General features: G+C 38.2%; 1 protein-coding gene across 1 annotated transcript in view; it reads right to left on the bottom strand.

The window, feature by feature from the left end:
* The window catches only part of LOC121299327 (leucine-rich repeat-containing protein 49-like), a 212,292-nt gene that overhangs the window by 19,533 nt on the left and 171,911 nt on the right, over window positions 1-20,848 (bottom strand). Inside the window, exons 14-16 of the mRNA XM_041227018.1 lie at window positions 14,835-15,072; window positions 5,743-5,928; window positions 3,516-3,625 (exon numbers count right to left, since the gene is read on the bottom strand). Of these exons, the coding sequence (XP_041082952.1) occupies window positions 3,516-3,625; window positions 5,743-5,928; window positions 14,835-15,072 (534 nt within the window). The remainder of the gene's footprint in view (window positions 1-3,515; window positions 3,626-5,742; window positions 5,929-14,834; window positions 15,073-20,848) is intronic.

The following is a 20,848-nucleotide window of genomic DNA, read 5'->3' as shown; positions in this document are numbered from 1 at the left end:
TATTTACATGTCTTTTGTTTCAAGCCTCCCTTTTGCTCATATTCAAAGTATATGATTGAGTTGGTTCAGTAAAATAAAATTCAGAACAAAAGTTCTCCAAAGTGTTTTACTCTGAACATCAGTTGCTAATTATTCCAAGAGTTGCAAGACGATAGCCAATTGACATACTGTTCAATGTACACATATCACACCTACATTTATTATTTCACTGGTGATTTTCTCCCCGATTTAGAATATCCAGTTATAGTCCCTCCCCCCAGCTATTCCCCACAACAGATCAGGAGACCTTTAGTTCAGTGGGGGTCCTCTGATCTCACAACCAAGCCAATTGACTTTTTACATCCAGAAGCCTGAGAGAGGATGTCAACAAGCTACCAGGACAAAGGCCAGCTCTGCATCATTTGTCTCCCAAATCTGCAGAAGCGGGAGAGACAATCCCCAGCGATAACCAGCAGCTTTGCACATCCAGAATGTGAACCTGCACTCCTCTGACTGTATGACACATCCTTATTGTTCTGCATTTTCATTTTTTATCTTTAAAAATGTATTTATCTTATCCTTAAAAGTTTATTTTACATTGTGGAAGGGTGTGGGTATTCACTGACACAGGAGACAGAAATATATTTGCAAACACCGCACAGGTTTCCAGTTTTATTGGTTTATTTTTGTATTTCTTATTTTAGCCCGCAGAGGGCACTGTTGTCCGTGGCTTAAGTACCGCGAAGGTAAACATGTCCACGGTTATACCACTACAGGTATACAGTCCAAAGCCAGTACACTCGCAGGCACTCTGTAAATAATAATCATAAAGGACAAAAGGTGAAAGAAAAAGGGAAAATAAAACACGGTAATAAAACTACAAAACAAAGGTGCTGCACTCTGCAGCATGTACCCTGACCGTCGCTACTCGCATGGCCTGGGCCTCCGTCCTGCGCTCATGCACTACCTCACTACCCTATACAATAATCAGGGTCTGCCCAAGGTTTTTCCTCACTGCAAAAATAATCTTTTCTTTCTTTTTCTCGTTATGTTGTGTTTTTCTCCAGCCGCGCATGGTCCATTCATAGCACTTCCGCTGGCTCGTACTTGTCTAGAGGGGCAGCCAGAGGGAACACAGAGCGTAATCTTTATAGGGCCAGCAATCCCCCAAGACCCGGCTGTCAGCAATTCAGAGAGAGGGAAAGCCACACACACCTTTTTCCCACCTCTCCTGACAGGCGGATCCATGAGACTGCTGCCCCCTACACACAGTATCATGCATGCGCCAGACAGTCAGTACAGGTCTCCCCTGTTACATACATATATTAAAATAGGGATAAAAATCAGTACAAAATAGTTTTTAATTGAAACATCAGTAAAAATGAGGGGGGGGGGGGGGGTGTCTCAGAAAAAAAAACACTAATTGGAAGTTCTGGTTTCTGATTAATAACATACATTCATCTTTACACATTGTTTACACGATGATGACAGACCACCCTCAAAAACAGAGCAGGGCAATCACATGGAATTATGGGAGGTCTTTACAGGGATAGTAAATTCATAATGCAGTGTATATTCATTTAGTGATCTAAGCTGTACATGATCTAAACCTTAAACTCACAAACCTAATACAACACATTCCTCAAACTTAACTACAGTATTTAGATCTGCCACTGAAATGAGTACAAAAGACCCCTTTTTCATAGTTACTTTATAAAATGTGACTTTGATTTCTTTATCAGTAAGCGTGACCAGGATGGCTTGCAGTGGTGACATCAGACCAGAAACACAGACTCCAAACAGTGAGCAATGGCGGGTGAAAACTGAACTGTGGCACTCAGTATATTTATTTAACAAAAATAAACAGTTTAACCAAAAACACACAAAACAAAGGGCACATTGGCCAAACAAATAGACACACAAATAACAAACAAGTATCACACTTAGCAATTGTTCTATTACTCCACAGACTTACGTCTCTCCTCTGACACACGCAGCCCTGAGGGCAGACAGCTACATGCTTTTATATTCTGGCTGAGGGGTTAACTAGCTATTAATTAATTACCTTATTGCCCCTTGGCCACAGTCTGCACGAGATTAAATAAGGATGCATGACTGTCAGCTAGTTAAATAATCAGTAGCTGATCAGTCACACATCCTCACAAGGTATTTAAAAATAAAAACAATAACCTGGCGGACGGCGTCTCACTCGTCCGGCCAAACAATACATAATAAGTATACAAAAAATAATAATAATATCGGACGGCTTTTGCTGTCACATTAACACAAATCATAATACAAAACAAAAATAGACACTCCGCCACAGTAAGAAACAAATCGAAGGCAGAAAACTATGTATTAACATGTACTGTTAATTTTAGCAGATATCTGCATCTCTTTACTAACTTGAATGGCTGCTAATTGCACAGTTTTGTATTACAGATGTGATGGAGTCATAAACCAGTGTGATGGGGTGCCCTCCCCTTGTGTATATTTGTGTACACTATTGTATTTGTGTGCGGGCGGATGAAAGCTGTCCATCATTTTATTTATTATTTTAGACCGGCGAAAAGTCTCTTAAAGTATAATTGGAATGGATGGGGTTAAATAGCCTGAGATAGCCTTAATAAGGTCATTTATTAATAGGTAATTAAGGCTCCAGCCACAAATATAAAAAGACCCACTCTGGGCTCATTTGAAGAGAGCGTGTCAGAGGAGAGACACGACGTGAGTCCCTGAAATAAATCAATTGCTATAGTAATATATTTGATTATAATTTGGTTCCGTGTTTGTCTATTTTGTTTTGGCCTGTGTGCCCTTTAGTTTATTATTGTGTTTTTTTGTTTAAACTGTTTATTTTTCATTTAATTTAATAAAACGCTGAGGTGCCAATGCACCTCAGTTTCAAACATGCTACCTGTTTGTTTTGCATTTCTTCCTGGTCCATGACATCATTCCACACGCAGCCCATCCTTTCACAACCCACTTACTGGGTTACTTATTTGTCTAACTAAATCGTGTTTATTTAAAAGATTATCCAAATTATTGTATCTCTTTGGATGTGGAGTTTCTTTTAATACAGTTAGGCAATTTCACATTTGTATGTAATGTAAATTATTATTATCATTAGCCTCCATGTTAGATACCTGATACTCCTTATCATTTGCTTAGCAGTATATAATATACAGTGTTTTATAATGTATTTATTGCAAACCTTGTTTATACCATGTGTTTTAGGTGGTGGTGTTCAACAAATAAATACCTAACTCGTCTAAACAAATTTCAATTCCTTGTGTATTTTTTTCTTTTAAAGTTGTATTTCATTACCCTGCATTTGTAGTATATTGACAAACTACTTTGGTGCTATTTTGTAATATGTAGAAAGAGGTGGTTGTATACACTACCATCAAGGATGAGATATGTTTTGGCCATTTTGGCCCACTCTGAAGCAGTCGTTCAACATGGTACCAGTCTTGGCAGACCTTGTTGCAGGGGATTATATAAAGAACCCATTCTTACTGCAATGTAACCCTTACCTGGATTCTCCCAGCAGCAGGAGTAGGCGATAGTGTGGAGTTTCAGCAGCAGTGATGTGAGCCAGAGTTCCAAACAGCCTTTCTGCTATTATCACATCATTCATGGTGACCTACAGGCACAAACACAGAATTACAGAGGTGGAAAGTTCATAGACATGGACACCTTTTTTACACAATGCCATGTAGTGTTTATGTCTTCACAGATTAAATACTGCACTCGTAAGACAGTCTTTCATACAAGCACATTTGCTTCTCACGTACGGAACTCCTAATGTTAAACAGTATGCACCTATTAGCTGGATTGTATAGTAGGAATATCATCCATAGCTATTAAGCATCATGCAATAATGGATAAATACTACAAGAAATTAAACATATTTAAAAGACAAAGACTGGAAGTCTTTTTGAATGTCTTGAAGACACATTGTGACCTGCCAGCAAAAATCTGCCACTGATATACGTCCCTCAGGACCAATACTAGCACACTATCAGACTTGCCAGCATCCCTCATATTGACTTAACACATCTTTTATTATGCCCAATAGGATAACTATACGCACCTGAAAGCAATCAGTATTGCTTTCAGGTGCGTATACTTTAAAGGAACTTTAACATAATGTTTTTTTTGTTGTTTTTTTGTTTTTTTCCTGGCAGCTATTGAACCAACTAGCTGTGGGTCATATTTTGAAGCCTCTGTCTACAAGCGGCTCAAATCAATCTGATCTTGGCACATGGGGATTTTTATTTTAATTTTATTTTACTCCCAATTTGAAATAGCCAATTTAATTTTAGGCTCAGCTCACTGCTACCACCCCTGTACTGACTTGGGAGCAGCACACATAAACACATGCTATCCTCCATAGCGTGTGCTGTCAGTCGACCGCTTCTTTTCACTCTATAGGCCTGCCATGCAGCCAACCTACAGCTTCAGCAGCTTACAAGCAAGCCTGCAGGTGCCCGGCCAGTCTACAGGGGTCACTGGTGAACGGTGAGCCGAGGACACCCTGGCCGACCTAAGCCTTCCTTTTGTGTTGCCCCCTTGGAACTCCCATTCATGATAGGCAGTGGAATAGCCTAGACTCAAACCGGCGACCTCCAGGCTATAGGGTGCATCCTGCATTCCATGCGGAAAGCCTTTACCAAATGAGCCACTCAGGAGCCCCCGGCACATGAGGAAAATTGATTGAAAATATCACAGTTAAACAGTTGCCAAAAAAGACTGACTGGAAGTGAACACCCTAAAACAGCATGAGTATTCTTTATCAAAAAATATGAGCTGCGAGAGTGCAGCAGAATTACTGGTATATTTATTTTAAAAAATGCATTCAATGACAATCATGTTGACTACAATTCTAAAAGACATTTAAAAAGAGTGCAATCCGTTTATAGGAATTAATGATATGAGAATCAACCGCATATAGTGATCAAAACCACTGGGACCAAATAATTTCTATACTAACCATGCTAAAATACTCTGCTTGTAAGAATCAAGCAATCCTCTTATACGAATCATTTCAGGGCAAACTGACTAGATGCAATACGATACTGTATCAAATGCAATGATGTGTACAGCCAATAAATCTGTTTTGAATTTGATCAGCATCTCCGCTCAGTGAAAAACTGAGATTTGCATTGCAACTGAAAATAAGTAAGCTATAGATGCTTAAATGCAATGGTAGTCTTGACAGTAAAATAATGTACTGTAATATCATTTCAATTCAAAGGCCATTACATGTAACACCGCACAGCAGTTAAACTAGGCACCCAGTTTAACGAGACAATCGCTTCTCAAGCATACTGTAGTAAAATAGGATTCTGCAGCCTTGAGTAAACAGAAACGTGATCATATAACAAGTTGTTATCCATGATGACATGCTGTATTGTCTTCAGTGATTGAGCACCATTGGCATTTGTATAATGTATTTAAACTACTGAGATGCGGAGGCACGCTTTTGCTTATTGTAATCATATTGGTCCGCTTTATGGAATCAACCACTTATAAGAATCAAATCTGGGATGGATGCGATTCTTATAAACAGAGTGCACTGTAGTCAAAACATTTGTCATTGAATTGATTTAGTTTTTTTCAAGAACACTGAAAAAGACTTCTAGTGGAAACAGTTGTCCCTGAATGTATGTGATTTGAGTGTTTGTAGATGTTAAGAGTGTAATTAAAAAGCTGGACTGTAAGAGTAGCTAATGAATCCCCAGGCTTGCCGTGCCATACCTCCTCCCCGTTGATCCTCTGCAGGTTGAAGTGACCGAGCCGGAAGATGGCGAAGGACCTCCAGAGCGCCAAGCTGACCACCGGGTTGCCCTCAGGGTGGATTGTCAGCTGGTCGAGCCGCCGGACCTGAGCCAGAGCGGCCAGCTGGGGCAGCCGGTGGATGTTGGTCTCAGAAAAGATCAGGTGCTGCCGAGAGAAAGAGATTCAAACACACAAGCAATCAGACTGCTGTAGCTACGAGTGAGGAGAAACAATACAAGGGGTCCAAGAATGTATTCTGGACAATTCAATGTCAAATAGTTTAGAGGAAAATAGAACTATGTCAGTTTACAGTATTTCGAAATCATATTTTGCAAACTTAAATATATGATTATATTGACTGGCGATAATTTTTCCATTGGTATAATGGATCTCATCTTCACGAAAAACACTGAAATCACTAAAACAAAATTAGCAACAACAAAAAAATTAATATATAACAATGTGTTTAAAGTGTCTGTTGTTGAAATGTAACTTCTTCTTCTTCTTCTTCTTCTTCTTCTTCTTCTTCTTCTTCTTCTTCTTCTTCTTCTTAGCTTAGCAGCAGCAGTAGTAGTAGTAGTAGTAATATCCTCAGAGGCAATTCCCATCAACAAACTCTGTAGCAGATGTTAATAAAACAAACTTTATTCTTGCATTATCATTAATGCACGTCTTCACCTTAATAAGACCATGGGCCCAATCTTTGATCTTCGCGCAATCTCCTCGTTAAATTTGTGCCTCGCAAAAAAATAGTGCTTTGGTACAAAATAAGAGATATTCCAAAACGGCACAAAGCAGCTGTGAGACATTGGAATATAGCAGTTTTTTTTTAGCAATTCACAAATCTGTTTGTGCCTCACAAAATCGTCTGCGCATTCACTACCAATATAGCAACTGCACACAACAACCAAGCGAGAATGCAGAATGATGGACAGACACCAAGTGATGGCATTACCCCAACAAGCTGCTGTCACTGGCGTTGCCACAGTATGTACCGATATGACAGCAGAAGAGACCACACAATATATCGTGCACATATACATATGGACCATTCAAATACACAATTGGCTTCATAGCTTGGCGGCGAATTTTACTGATAATGTCACCTTTTTATTGAATACGGACAGTATTGTATCACAAGGAAATACTATATAGGTTTCTTTAAAGGCCAGCTGATCTAACATAGCTGTATGTTTTTGAAGTAAAATTTTAAAAAAGGCTTTGGATACTGTATTTTCTTTCTGAATGATTTTTTAAATTTTTTTTATATATAAATCATGTGTGACAAAGTCTACCGTGGTAGCACACTCTCTGTTTTATAAATGTAACAAAGTCATGCATTATTTTTTCTACTCACCCATTTGAACATAATGATTTAGCCCAGTTTGTAAGGTTTTCAGTGTTACCGGAATGGATTTTTTTTTTGTTATGCCATTTTTTTTGTAAGAATCATAATTAATTCTAAATATGCTCCTAAAAAGCTAATTGTAGCCTGCTATGATTCCTCAATAAATGAACAGACTCTGTACAATTAGCAACACCGACATTCAGCAAACTGGACGGCTGCATAAAAACGGCCAGAAATTACAGTTAACAGAACTGTTTGTCCCACCTCAGCTAACTTATGATTGGACTTCTGCAGAGAAAATAAAGGTCTTTGATTGGTTGATCATATCACCGGTCTGATTTTAGGACAAAGTTAACTGCAGCTGCCCACCCCTCACCCGTAATGCACAACAACTTATGGAATAGCCAAATAAAGCAATGGGCCACAAGATGGGTGTATGATGTATTTATACAATTAATTCATATATGTGTGGCAACACACAGTCAAAATAACAGGAAGGACCCCCCTTCCCTCTTCATCCTTCTCTCAATCTACATTTCCATGCTTTGATGGTATACGTTGGATGCCGATATGCCTGCGGAGTAGTGAAGAACACATATAACTGTATAAGTAAACACACTACCACTGTCCATCATTCAATACAGTGATAAAACACATAACTGATCCGCCCATCCGTTGTGTGAGGATGGGGGGGGGGGGGGGGGGGGGGGGGGGTGATTGGGGTTTTGTACTATTGTAAGTTTGTACTATTGTACCCAACTCCAGAGTGGACTGTTACTCTGACACTATTTTAGCCAGCGGTGTGTAATTATTTCAACTAGCGGTGCACAGTTATTGGAACTAGTGGTGCGCAGATACTGGAACTAGTGGTGCGCAGATACTGGTATATTCAGACAAATTAGGGCTTTCACCCAATTCAAATATGATTGCGCTATGTGCATATTGAATGTCCACCCAGAATACATTTGCATCTCATGTTTCTATTTACCGATGCGTTACCATATGCTAATAGGTAATAACCGTATTAAATGAACAGAAGGAAGGCAGTATGCTGGACAGAGGTGAGTGCATGTTTTCACACTTGTCTGTTGGGCATGGGAATACGCTATAAATGTCACTATGATATGTACGTTATATATGTTATATAAACAAAAAATGAGGCTTATTGCTTGTATGTTTTAGCCGCAAATTGACTATGGTGATGCAGTATATAGGTTTGCATCACCATCAACTTTAGGTAAACTGGACTCGCTATATCATGCAGAATTGAGGTAGAATACAAATAGAAGATTTAATACTCATCATTGTATATTATACGATTTGGTAGGCTGGACTTCTTTGGCTTTACACAGGTTGACGCACTGGTATATTCTGGTATATAAGGCTATTCAATGTAAAATATATTGTTTTAAATATTGACTACTTTTGTGTATTTTGATTATTGTTTTAAATTGCCTGTGTCTTAATTGTATTTTATTGTGTATTGATCTTGTTGTCCGACTGACTTGCTGCTGCCTGCTTGGCCTTGTCTCACTCGTAAAAGAGATTTTTATATATATATATATATATATATATATATATATATATATATATATATATATATATATATATATATATATATATATCCAGGTGTTGACTGTTGATCTACTAAAAAAAATAGGAAGATAGTTTGGGGTCATACAAGTACTAATATATTTGTGCACAGTTTTTGCAAAGGCTTTGCTGGGCACACAAGCCACCTTCTTATATATTATAGATTATAAAATGACGACTTGTGTGTCTAGAAAAAAAAAAACTGTTTTTCTGAATAAGGTATCTATAGTGCAGCATATGGCATAGATGAGTCGAGGCGATACCTGGACACGATTTTCTCATTGCTGAGCTCCTCATATGTGTGCCGAGGCCAGTGCACCCTTTCAGCATATCTTCGCCTATGAATGGATTGTGACATGCAAAAGGATGTTTAGAATATGGCACAACAGCCATTTGCAAAGTGCAAACCCCTCTGTACAGTGTGCAAACCTGTCGAATATCGGGCCCCATGTGTCTAGTTACTAACGATTAACTGAGACGGGTAGACCTGAGGAAACAGTAGAGCGTATAGGACTAACAATCTCCCGAAGACCTGCCTCACAGCCACTCAGAGAGAGGAAAAGTCCACACACTGCCTCCGTGTTACTGCCATGACCCACAGGCAGGTATTGGACAACTGCTGCCCTCTTCCTGCAGCACTATGAACACGCCAGCAGAGTCAGCACAGATCTCCCCTGCTACATACTATATATATATATATATATATATATATATATATATATATATATATATATATATATATATATATATAATGTGATAAATATGCAAGCATAAGTAATAATGCAACATAGAAATGTGAGGTTCTATAGTTGCATTACTACAGGCAATTTATCACTAAGGAAATTGTGTGATACTTTAAATACCCCACAGCGTAATTGCCATAGGGTTCCACTTCCCGGGATGGCCAAAGGGGTTTAATTCAGCTGGAAGGGAGGAGGGGACTGTTAGTTAAGGTGGTGAATCACGGGGATAGGAAATGGGGGTGTACGTGACCAAAAAGCAGCAGGACAGTCTGTGCAGGAGAAAGTGTTATTATGCATTGTGTAGAAACGAGTGTTTCAAAGTAAGCAACGTGACCGTGAGTGTGGATTCGTTTACAATAAAGCACCAGTTCAGGAACAAACTGAATACTTTGGAGGAAACCAGCTAAACTACAGACCCAGGAGCACAAATATAGTTCAGTAAGGTAGTTTCTAACAATTTAAAGGTGAGTGTGGTTGGGATTTTAGAAGGATACCTGTGCCGTATGTTTTACACTGGGAGCTGCGAGTGAAGGCAGCAGCCAAAGACTGTTTTTATTCCTGCTGTAACACAAGTGCAGACAGGCTAAAAGAATTGAATCTGTTCAGTCTTGAACAAAGAAGACTACGCGGCGACCTAATTCAAGCATTCAAAATTCTAAAAGGTATTGACAATGTCGACCCAAGGGACTTTTTCGACCTGAAAAAAGAAACAAGGACCAGGGGTCACAAATGGAGATTAGACAAAGGGGCATTCAGAACAGAAAATAACAGGCACTTTTTTACATAGAGAATCGTGAGGGTCTGGAATCAATTCCCCAGTAATGTTGTTGAAGCTGACACTCTGGGATCCTTCAAGAAGCTGCTTGATGAGATTCTGGGATCAATAAGCTACTAACAACCAAACGAGCAAGATGGGCCAAATGGCCTCCTCTCGTTTGTAAACTTTCTTATGTTCTTATGAGTGTGGCGTGTGTTGACATTTTTAAAAAGTATGGTAACTGAACTGTATGGAGTGTATGACTCAGGAGATAAACTACTTTTAAAATAACGCTGGCACCAGAGACTGTATCATTTGTAACAAATAGCACTTTGCTTACACTGTGCTTGTATTAAGGAGCACCAGGCCACGCGGTGATAAAAAAAATCCCTTCATCATGAAACTATGTGTTGGAACAATGAGTAATGGACTGTTCTGATAGGAAGTCAACCTCTTTAATTTCAAGACTTTTATCTTTAGTTGTTGTCTGGAACAAGTACGTGGTGTTTTGAGTTGGCTCCGTTGGGAACACGAGCCTTGTTATTTTCTTCATTTTTGCTATTTAAATGCTAGTATTACTTCATCCTCTTTGCCCTGGGACTAACCTGTAGGGGGCACCTTTATTCATTGGTGGAACCTGGAAACAAAGAAAGTTTGTGCACAACCCTGAGCAAGGATAATACAATTGCAGAGACTAAGAAGGATAACGTACCTGGGAGTCCTCCTGGTGGCGAGTGGTGGAACTGCAGGCCAGGAGTCCTACCAGCTATTGAACTCCTAACACACCCGAGAGTGTGGGGTGGTGTTTTGTGTTTGAGTTGGGTGGGGGCTAGCCCTGCCCAACTGTTAAGACTAGGGAATAGAAGAAGTTAAGACTAGGCCTAGGTGAATGAGCTAGGTTTTTATTTTTCTGGCAACCCACTTGAAAGGTGTGATTTCACTGTAAATAAACCCTCACTTAGACTTCATTCCTGACTCCTGTTTGGTCTTTCATCAGGTTACCACCAAACAACAGAGCTCTAAGCTCACATATGGTTTTAGAAGTGGGATGGTCATTTCTGATTAAGTTAAAGACCCATTTGAAATAAATAAATAACTTGAGAGTATGCATTAACACAATGGCAGAAGTAGGTGAGCTGGTGCGGGCACTAATGAGCACCATGGCTGCCCAGCAAAACAGCACGAGGAAGATACAAGGGCTCCACTCTGCCTCTCTGCAGGTCCAACAGGAAACCAACCGGTTGCTGCAAGAGCAGCTTAATGAGGCCCGGATTGAGAAAGAGAGAATGTGGAGAGGTTCTGTAAATCTTGCCCTAGGTGTCAGAAAGCCAGTCCCCGGCCCCACCTTAGAGCCCCATTAGAGACCATGCCGATTATTGATGTTCCATTTGAGTGCATAGCCATGACCTGGTAGGACCCTTGAACAAGTCTGCCAGGGGACACGAATATATTTTAGTAATACTAGACTATGCTACTCGATACCCTGAAGCCATTCCATTAAGGAATACGGCTTCCAATATGATTGCCAAAGAGTTAGTTCACGTGTTTACCCATGTCGTGATACCCAAGGAGATCCTTACTGATCAAGGTACCCCCTTTGTAAGTAAGCTAATGAAAGATCTGTGTAGGCTATTGCATATTAAACCGATTTGTACCTCAGTTTACCATCCTGAAACGGATAGCCTAGTGGAGAGGTTCAATCAAACATATATATGTGAGAAGTAAAATTACATTTACAAAGACCAGTCCATGTCAAATCATCCACAACATTACAGCATTAAACATAAAGGTTGGGACCATGTGCAACCTAACAAAAATGTTGCCTATATAAAAAAACACACCGCCTCTATCTGGCCATGTAGGGGTCCTGCTGTAATCTCTTTGGGAAGCCGAAATAAAATGTCTTGGCCAGCTGGGTTTAATGGAGGTAGGCTTAAAATACATCTGGGCAATGGCTCATTTGAGGATTATTATTATTTTCAGGAATTTACCAGAGACAATACCTAAACAGTGAGTACAGATATAAAACACACATTGTAATTTGTTGTATATACTGACAAAACACAGTCATAAATGAACTGCAGTGCATTGCTTTATCTTACACTAGATTATATAAATAAACTGGTTGTAAAAGGCTTTCACAAAGATTTTAATAGAACAATATAAAAATACAATTTTACCATGGCACAGCAAATGTTCCTTTTCTGTCAAAGAGTTAAAAACATTTTTTTCTAAATCAGTGTGATGTAATTCATCCTGCTTCTTTTAACATTGGGACATTTTTTTATTTTATTTTACAGTATATGGATTATATGTTTAATTAAATAATTACTTTGAAAGAATATTTAAGGATTAAAGGTAGAACAAAGAGGGTGTTAAATGATGCATTATCCTACGAAACATAACAGTATCATCCTTGAAACATAACAGTATGTTCTCCACTATACTAAAGGTAAGAGTGACACCAGTTTGCTTGTCTGTGAGAGCTTCCCTGCTTATAATTGTGACGGGCTAGTTGAGTTAATTGCTGCATCTAACAAGATGCAATGAGTCTGATGGATTTTTTTTTTCATTACAGAGAAGTTAAAGATGACACTAATAATCAAATTAGCTTCACTCTTATCTTCACATTGATGATGCAAAAAGCCCCGGTGGGGAACTAACTAGAAACATCTTGTATTGGTCTTTGGTAGAGAAAATATTGCAGGAGCCATGCTGAGCTTAGGGTAGTCCCTTGATCCCATAATTCAAGGACACTTCAGATCATGTTTTTAAAGTCACCTCTAAAGCACAAGTGAATTGTTTTCCAATAAGTAAAGAGAGTGTGAACCGTGTGAGCAGCTTCATTAAATTGACTTAATTGTTTCTTTGCTGGGGGCAAAGAACCAATGAGAGCATCGTAACAACATGGATTAAAATCGTAATGAATGTCATTTTATATGGTAAACAATATCTATCAAAATAGTACAGTTCCATCATGATAGAGAACTTTGCACTCTTTTTCATTAAACAATTTTTGAGCGCTCTTCATAAATCAACACAGGGCCCTAGGTACAGACAAATGGATCGCAGGTGCAGGGTCTTTGTAAACAGCATAAATCGTTCAATTTGACTGCTAAACTTAAAGAGTATCATATACATTGCATTTCAAAAGCAGCAGACGTTCATATTTTGAATAGTTAGTACTTTTGACTGATTTCTAACATCTGTGTGTTGCATTTTGCCAGTAAAATAATAAAATAATAAATCCGCTAAAAAACAAAGAAAGGTTCTCATAGTTGACCTGCTTTGAAACAAAGACACCCTCTCTGAGTGGATATAAGAACTAGCAAGAACGATTTAGGACTGGCAAGAACGATTTAAAACTAGCAAGAACGATTTAAAACTAGCAAGAATGATTTAAAAATAGGAAGAATGATTTAAAACTAACAAGAAGAATTTAGGACTAGCAAGAATGATTTAGAACTACCAAGAATGATTTAAAACTAGCAAGAACGATTTAGAACAATCAAAAACGATTTAGAACAAGCAAGAACGATTTAGAACTAGCAAAAATGCTTAAAACTAGCAAGAATGATTTAAAACTAGCAATAATTCTTTAGAACTAGCAAGAACAATTAAAAACTAGCAAGAACAATTTAGAACTAGAAGAATGATTTAGAACTAGCAAGAACCATTTAGAACAATCAAGAACGATTTAGAACTAGCAAAAACAATTTAGAACAAGCAAGAACCATTTAGAATTACCAAGAACTAGCAAGAACAATTTTGTTGTAGCAGTTAGTTTGGAGTAGCTACTATTTATTTACAATTGTATTCCTCTAAATTCGGACTAAAACAAGATGTACAACTTTCAACAACAGGACTAGACTATGATGAAATTGTATAGAGATGTGCCCTCTCCACATAGGTCATGGAGTAAAGGAGGTAAGACCCTTATAAATATGGCCTGTAGTAAAATCATAGCAAAGTGTAATAAGGCATAGGGAAATATTGTAAAGCCCAGAGAGGTATGGTATAGCATTTTAAAAACACAATAAACTATGGTAAATGCACAGTATCTGTACCATTGTAAAACTGCAAAAAACATGTGGCTTATCTAAATACAGCCCGTTTGAATAATTACAAGAATTTGTGAAAACCAACCTCTTTAACAATGTGTGTCATTAGTAAAATGCACATGCTATTGCATAATGAACTAAAGGTTTCATCAAAAAGTTTCCACGTTGTAGTATCTCAATACATTTTAAACCTCTGTAACTGAATACTGCATGAGAAAATCAGTGAAACATTTTACAATACAAAAGTAAAATAGAAACATGACAATAAAATCCAAATCAAGTCTCTTTTGTTGAGACTATATCTTCTAGTTAACATATTTACAGCCTTACTTTTGCATTAGTGTTCCCCAGAAGTCTGCCTAAATAGTTGCAGGCCTGTCACCTAATTGCAGAACCCAACCCCCCCCCAAGCCTATAATATGGATGCGATCCTGCGCAAATATTATTTCACCCATAATTTGCATTGAGTAGCTGACATATAACTCTACAGATAAATTAAAACTCTAGAAAGTATATTAAGGTTTTGTCTGATGTCCTACTCCTTTTGTAATCAGTTGCCACTCACTTACCGTTACATTGGGAAACTTGACTCGTAATCGGGGCAGGGTGGGTGCGATGGCATCGTAGTTGATGTAGCGGAAGGCGATGGCGGTCACGGCACCCGCAGTCTGCACCCCCCAGCCTCGCTCCAGTGCCTCCAGAGCCCCAAGACCAAACAGCCTCAGTGTTTCACCATCCAGCTCTGCCAGATGAGAGTCCGACACAGACAGACATTGCACACTGGGCCCCCCCGCCCCCTCCGAGGACCTGGAAACAACACACACAGAGCTTTAGTAAAGAGAGCTTCAAAAATAGCCTTTGTACAGTGTGATAGAGAGAGAAAGAATCAATGTTGCAAATCTCCCTCCCAACCAGAAAGGATGCCGTGTAAGGCCAGTGGTACGCTGCCTCCTAGATGGACCACCTTGATGGTAGGTGGAAACCAGAAGGTAACCATATTAGGAGGGGCGCGTAGTTGCAAGTACCGGGAATGACTCCATTGCAAGCAGCTGCGGGATGGCCCTCTATTGGAGAAACCATGGCAATGGGTTGTTTGCAGGGAGGAGTGTATGGGTACAAAGGGGAAGCAGCTATGTCGGTACGCTGCCTTGTGCTGAGAACGTAAAACTACCGGCCACAGGATTGCGTTTTGTTGTGATACGTGTTTGCTTTGTTACGTGTTTGTTTGTTGTCTGCAGGGGAGGAATACAGAGCCAGCGGCTGCAGCCACTGAGCCAGCCTGGATCACTAGAGCACTACCCTCACCACACGACACCAGCACCACCCGACGGATTAACAGCACACTTTCGTGCACGAATACTGAGGAGTGTTGTTTATTATTTGGGACTGCAAACCAGCCGTGTTCCCCCTGATACCATTGCTGGTAGAGGGGTGGTTCTTTTTGTTCTTTTATTAAAAACACAGACATTTTTGGGGAAAAGAACTATTTGGACATTATTTTATTCACCACACCACTCGCACAGTTCACATATAGGTATCAAATACCACAGTTATCTTTACCTATGTATTTTTCTTGTTTAGAAGTTTGTATTTTTTATATTATGTTTCAGTCATCACATTCTGGCACTTTTGAGTGCTGCAGGGGAACTGGTTAATGGTTACACTTTTATGCACCAGATGAACTTGGAGAGAAGGCATGTTTTGAGGCTGAACAGGTGCTTAAAATGGAAGTTTTAAAGCATCCCCAGGATGTGATGACTGAAACAGAAAATGATTATTAGCAGACCTGAGGTTCAAAAAGGACACTAATAAGTTAATCAATAATGAGCTAAGCAGAAGGGGCTGTACAAAATACAGATACTGTGACAGGATATAAAACAAAGTCTATCCTATCACTAGGGCATTGTGAAAGTTGCATCTCCTTGTTTCAGTTAAAATGAGTAAGGCAGCTGATCTGCCAGACTTTTACAGAGAGCTGATACCAAGGCATGGTTATAGACAGCACATTAATATCTACGACTGCAAATATGTGTTTCACTTAAGTTTAAATAAAAGATGGAGTATTTGTGTATTTGTGTTTTGTTTTCCAGGGAAACAGCTTACTGTAAATGTAAAACTATAAAAGATGGACAAACAAATAAGATCCGGAATCCAAAAGTAAGAAAACAGGATTTTATGCTGGGTTGCTTTTTGGATAATAATAATAATAATAATAATAATAATAATAATAATAATAATAATAATAATAATAATAATAATAATAATACAAACTTCAATGAGATGGATGCAGTAATTAAGTAAACGATTAAAACCAAGATTAACTGAGATACATTTTTCTTTAATCTCAAGATTAATCGCAATACTTTTTTTTTTAATCACTCGACCACCCTAATATATACAGTTGTAGTCAAAAGTTTACATACTCCAATGGAGTATCATTTCTAGAAATTTCTCAGACAAATAATTATAGGAAAAATCTCTTGAAGCAAAAGTTTTGCTTTTGTGGATGCAAAAAAACGTTACAAGGAACAGGATTTATTTATTTTAGCAATTTTTAACAAAACTCAAAAAATGCTTATTCAAATGTATTCATACCCTGACATGGAAAATGAAATTAATAACTAGTTGAGGCAACTTTCAGCAATATAAACCTCTTTTAAACAAATAGGCTATTTGACAGTGAGCTTTTGGCATGATTCTTTTGTGATTTTTTACCATTCTTCAATGTAAAATTGTTCCAGTTCATTCAAATTCTGAGGACTTCTCTTGTGCATAGCCTTCTTCAACTCGTACCAAAGACTCTCAGTCAGATTTAGACTTAGACTCTGACTAGGCCATTCCAGAACCTTGACTTTATTCTTCTTTAACTATTCTGAAGTAGATTTTGTGCTTTGCATCGTTGTTGTTTTGTAACGTCCAGTTGCACTTTAAACCAAGTTTTGTAGAGAAGGGTTCCAGATGATCGGCCAATATCTTTTGGTATGCTATGGAATTCTTTTTACCATGTATTGGAACTACATTTCCTATGCCATTAAATCACTCCAAAAAACCTTTGACAAGAACTCATATCCATCATTCAAATACCGTTTTACAAACTTTGTAGGTCCTGGACCAATGAGCCCTTCACCATGCAATACTCTACCTGTGATTGAAATGGAAACTCCAGTCCCACTTGCAGTCAATTCACTTTGAATATCTTTGGCAGTCAATCTCGGATTGTTATTAACCTTCCTCACAATCCTTCTACTTGTTCTTGGTGAAAGAACCTTCTTTCTTCCAGACCGTGGGAGCGTTGTGACAGTACCAAGAGTTTTGTACTTCGTTGATAATAGAAGCAACAGGTGAAATTCGGATACTCAAATGCTTGGCAATCTACTTGTACCCTTCTCCAGCTTTATGACAATAAATAATTTAGCTCTTTACTTTTTCCCATATTGACTTATTGGTAATAACAGCAACCATCCTATGCCTAACCCTTTTATACTCTCTAAGAATGTTCACCTACAATCTGGCATCTTGTAGACTTCTAGAATTAGGTTCTGCATTATCATATTGAAATTTATAGCACATTGTAATATAATAATAATAATAATAATAATAATAATAATAATAATAATAATATCTTTATTTTTATATAGCGCCTTTCATAGTGGACCACCATCAAAGTGCTTTACAGAGGTAGGCTGTGAACTGTAGACAATACTATCATAGCGACAATACTATCATAGCTGTCATGAGGTATGAGTAGTTTTTCCATGACTTATGAAAACTTAATTTTAAAAAAACGGTTTGTTAAAGTACTTCATTTGTAGGCATCCTGGGATAAAGAACATCGAAAAAAAGTAGTTGTTTTTGTTTTCATCCACAAAAGCAAAACTTGCTACAAATATATATATATATATATATATATATATATATATATATATATATATATATATATATATATATATATATATATATATATCATCTTTCTGTGTAGTTAATTTATGCTGACATCAATACTAACTTGTGGACATTTGAGTTGAGCCTGTAGCTAATTCTGTAACATGAGCTGGAACAAATGAATTCCAGTAGGGTTCTGCTTTTCATTTGCATCCTGTGTCATGTGTTAGATGAAGATTATAACTGAAAGCAATATAATGTAGGTGACACATTATCCAATTAATTTGTATTTATTTATTTATTATATTTATTTTTACAGTTCACTCTCTCTGTGTACAAAAGTAATTTACCTTAATGATTAAATCCAGTAATTAAAAAATAAATAAATAAATTATTAAATAGTCATTGCATTTAAACATATTCACTATGAATCTGTTAATACTGACATCATGATTACTCAATATATTATTGTATTATGGTTGCATTCCTAATAGCAACCGCATTAATATTACCCTTATTAAAGTCTACCACTGAAAAATCTGCACACTAATTTTGCAGCTCCCATGGTTATACATTGGATTTACCATGTTTGTAATTTGCTTTACCATACCTCTTTGGGCTTCACACTTTCCTATACTTGACCATGCTTTCACCACTCTTTAGTACACTTCCATACACACTACAGATTTAAAACTTAGAGTAACTGCTAGAACTGAGTTTGGTGCCCCACTGGAACCACCAGTTCACAGCCCTCTGTCTCTGATACCAGATATCATTGTGATTCAATCAATGCGGAGCAGAAGGAAGCAGACCTCCCGAACAGGCTGGCTGGAGTCCAAAAACTAGCCGACTAAACAAGACCCTAATACCTTAAGTAACACATTTATTAGAGCACATTAATTTACTGAGACAGCCTGTCAGCTGCCTGATTCAGTGCTAACATATGGTTATCTCCATAATAAAATATCTTGATTACTGCTTGAGAATAAAATCTGCCACTCCAAGGCATTTATGTAGAGTTTGTATACAGATGTTCCCACTGGAATCAGAGGTAGTATTGGTAAAGGTACTACAACAATACTAAGAAAACTATTTTAATATGTTTAAAATGCTTTCTAAAACACCTGTATTGTGGGTAAACTCAACACACTTCCTATGGTACTACACATTGATGCACTTTTTTTTGGTGTGTGTGTGCAGTTATTTTCTGTTTTTTTCACCCATTACGCACAGCAATTCTCCACACAGCTCAGGAGAATCAAGGTCAATGGTCATCCTCCAATCCCACAATCAAGCCAATTGCCTCTTTATGCCCAGAAACTCAAAGCAGATGTAGGCGACTTACCGTTCTCTGAAGGGCACAGGTCAGTCCAAGTGACTGTTTGAGCTCACCAGACCCCTATCAGTAGGGTCCACTGTAGAGTGATGAGAAGAAACAGTCCATGCTGGTTTGATTGTACCTCCCACAATGGATTCCCCTTCTGGTAACAAGCTTGACAGTCACCATTCAAAAAACAATACTGATCATTCTTGGCTACAATCAATATTGAATTCTTATGTAATCAAATGACGTATTGGATTAAATAACCTACAGTGCCTATAGAAAGTCTACACCCCCTTTCAAAATTTTAACCTTTTGTTGCCTTATAGGCTGGAAATAAAATGCATTAAAATTGTTTTTTTGTTCATTTATCTACAAATCTTACACCACAACCTCCAAGTGAAAAAAAAATTCTAGAAATTTGTAGAAAATTAATTAAAAATAAAAACTGAACTAGTTTGATTGGATAATTGTCCACCGCCCTTGTAATAACAATCCTAAATTAGCTCAGGTGTAACCCATCGCCTTCAAAATCACATACCAAGTTCAGTGGCCTCCACTTGTGTTAAGTTGTAGTGATTCACATGATTTCAGGATAAATTTAGCAGTTCCTGTAGGTTCCCTCTGCTGGTTAGTGCATTTCAAAGCAAAGACTCAACCATGAGCACCAAGGAGCTTTCAAAAGAACTCTGGACAAAGTTGTTGAAAGGCACAGATCAGGGGAGGGGTATACAAAAAATATCAAATGCCTTGATCATCCCTTGGAGCACGGTCAAGACGATTACTAAGAAGTGGAAGGTGTATGGCACCATCAAGACCCTGCCTAGATCAGGCTGTCCATCCAAACTGGATGACCGAACAAGAAGGAGACTGATCAGAGAGGCTACCAAGAGGTCAATGGCAACTTTACAAGAGCTACAGGCTTTTATGGCCTAGACTGGTCAAAGTGTGCATGTGACAACAATATCCCAAGCACTCCACAAATCTGGCCGGTATGGTAGGGTGGCAAGAAGGAAGCCATTACTCAAGAAAGCCCACCTAGAATCCTGTTTGAATTATGCAAAAGAAAAAAATAAAAATAAAACACTCAGGACATTCTCTAGCCATGTGGCAAAAAAAAGTTTTGTGGTCTGACAAAACTAAAATTGAACTTTTTGGCCTAAATTCAAAGCGTTATGTTTGGCGCAAACCCAACACAGCGCATCCCCCAAAGAACACCATCCCTACTGTGAAGCACAGTGGTGGCAGCATCACCTTATAGGGATGTTTCTCATAGGCAGGGACTGGGGCATTTGTCAGGATAGAAGGTTAAATGAATGGAGCAAAGTACAGAAAAGTCATTAAGGAAAACCTGCTGCCCTCTGCAAGAAAGATTCTTGC

Source organism: Polyodon spathula, chromosome 24 (genome assembly GCF_017654505.1).
Source record: "Polyodon spathula isolate WHYD16114869_AA chromosome 24, ASM1765450v1, whole genome shotgun sequence".
Classification (NCBI taxonomy): Eukaryota; Metazoa; Chordata; class Actinopteri; order Acipenseriformes; family Polyodontidae; genus Polyodon; species Polyodon spathula.
This window is presented reverse-complemented; position numbering and strand designations above follow the sequence as displayed.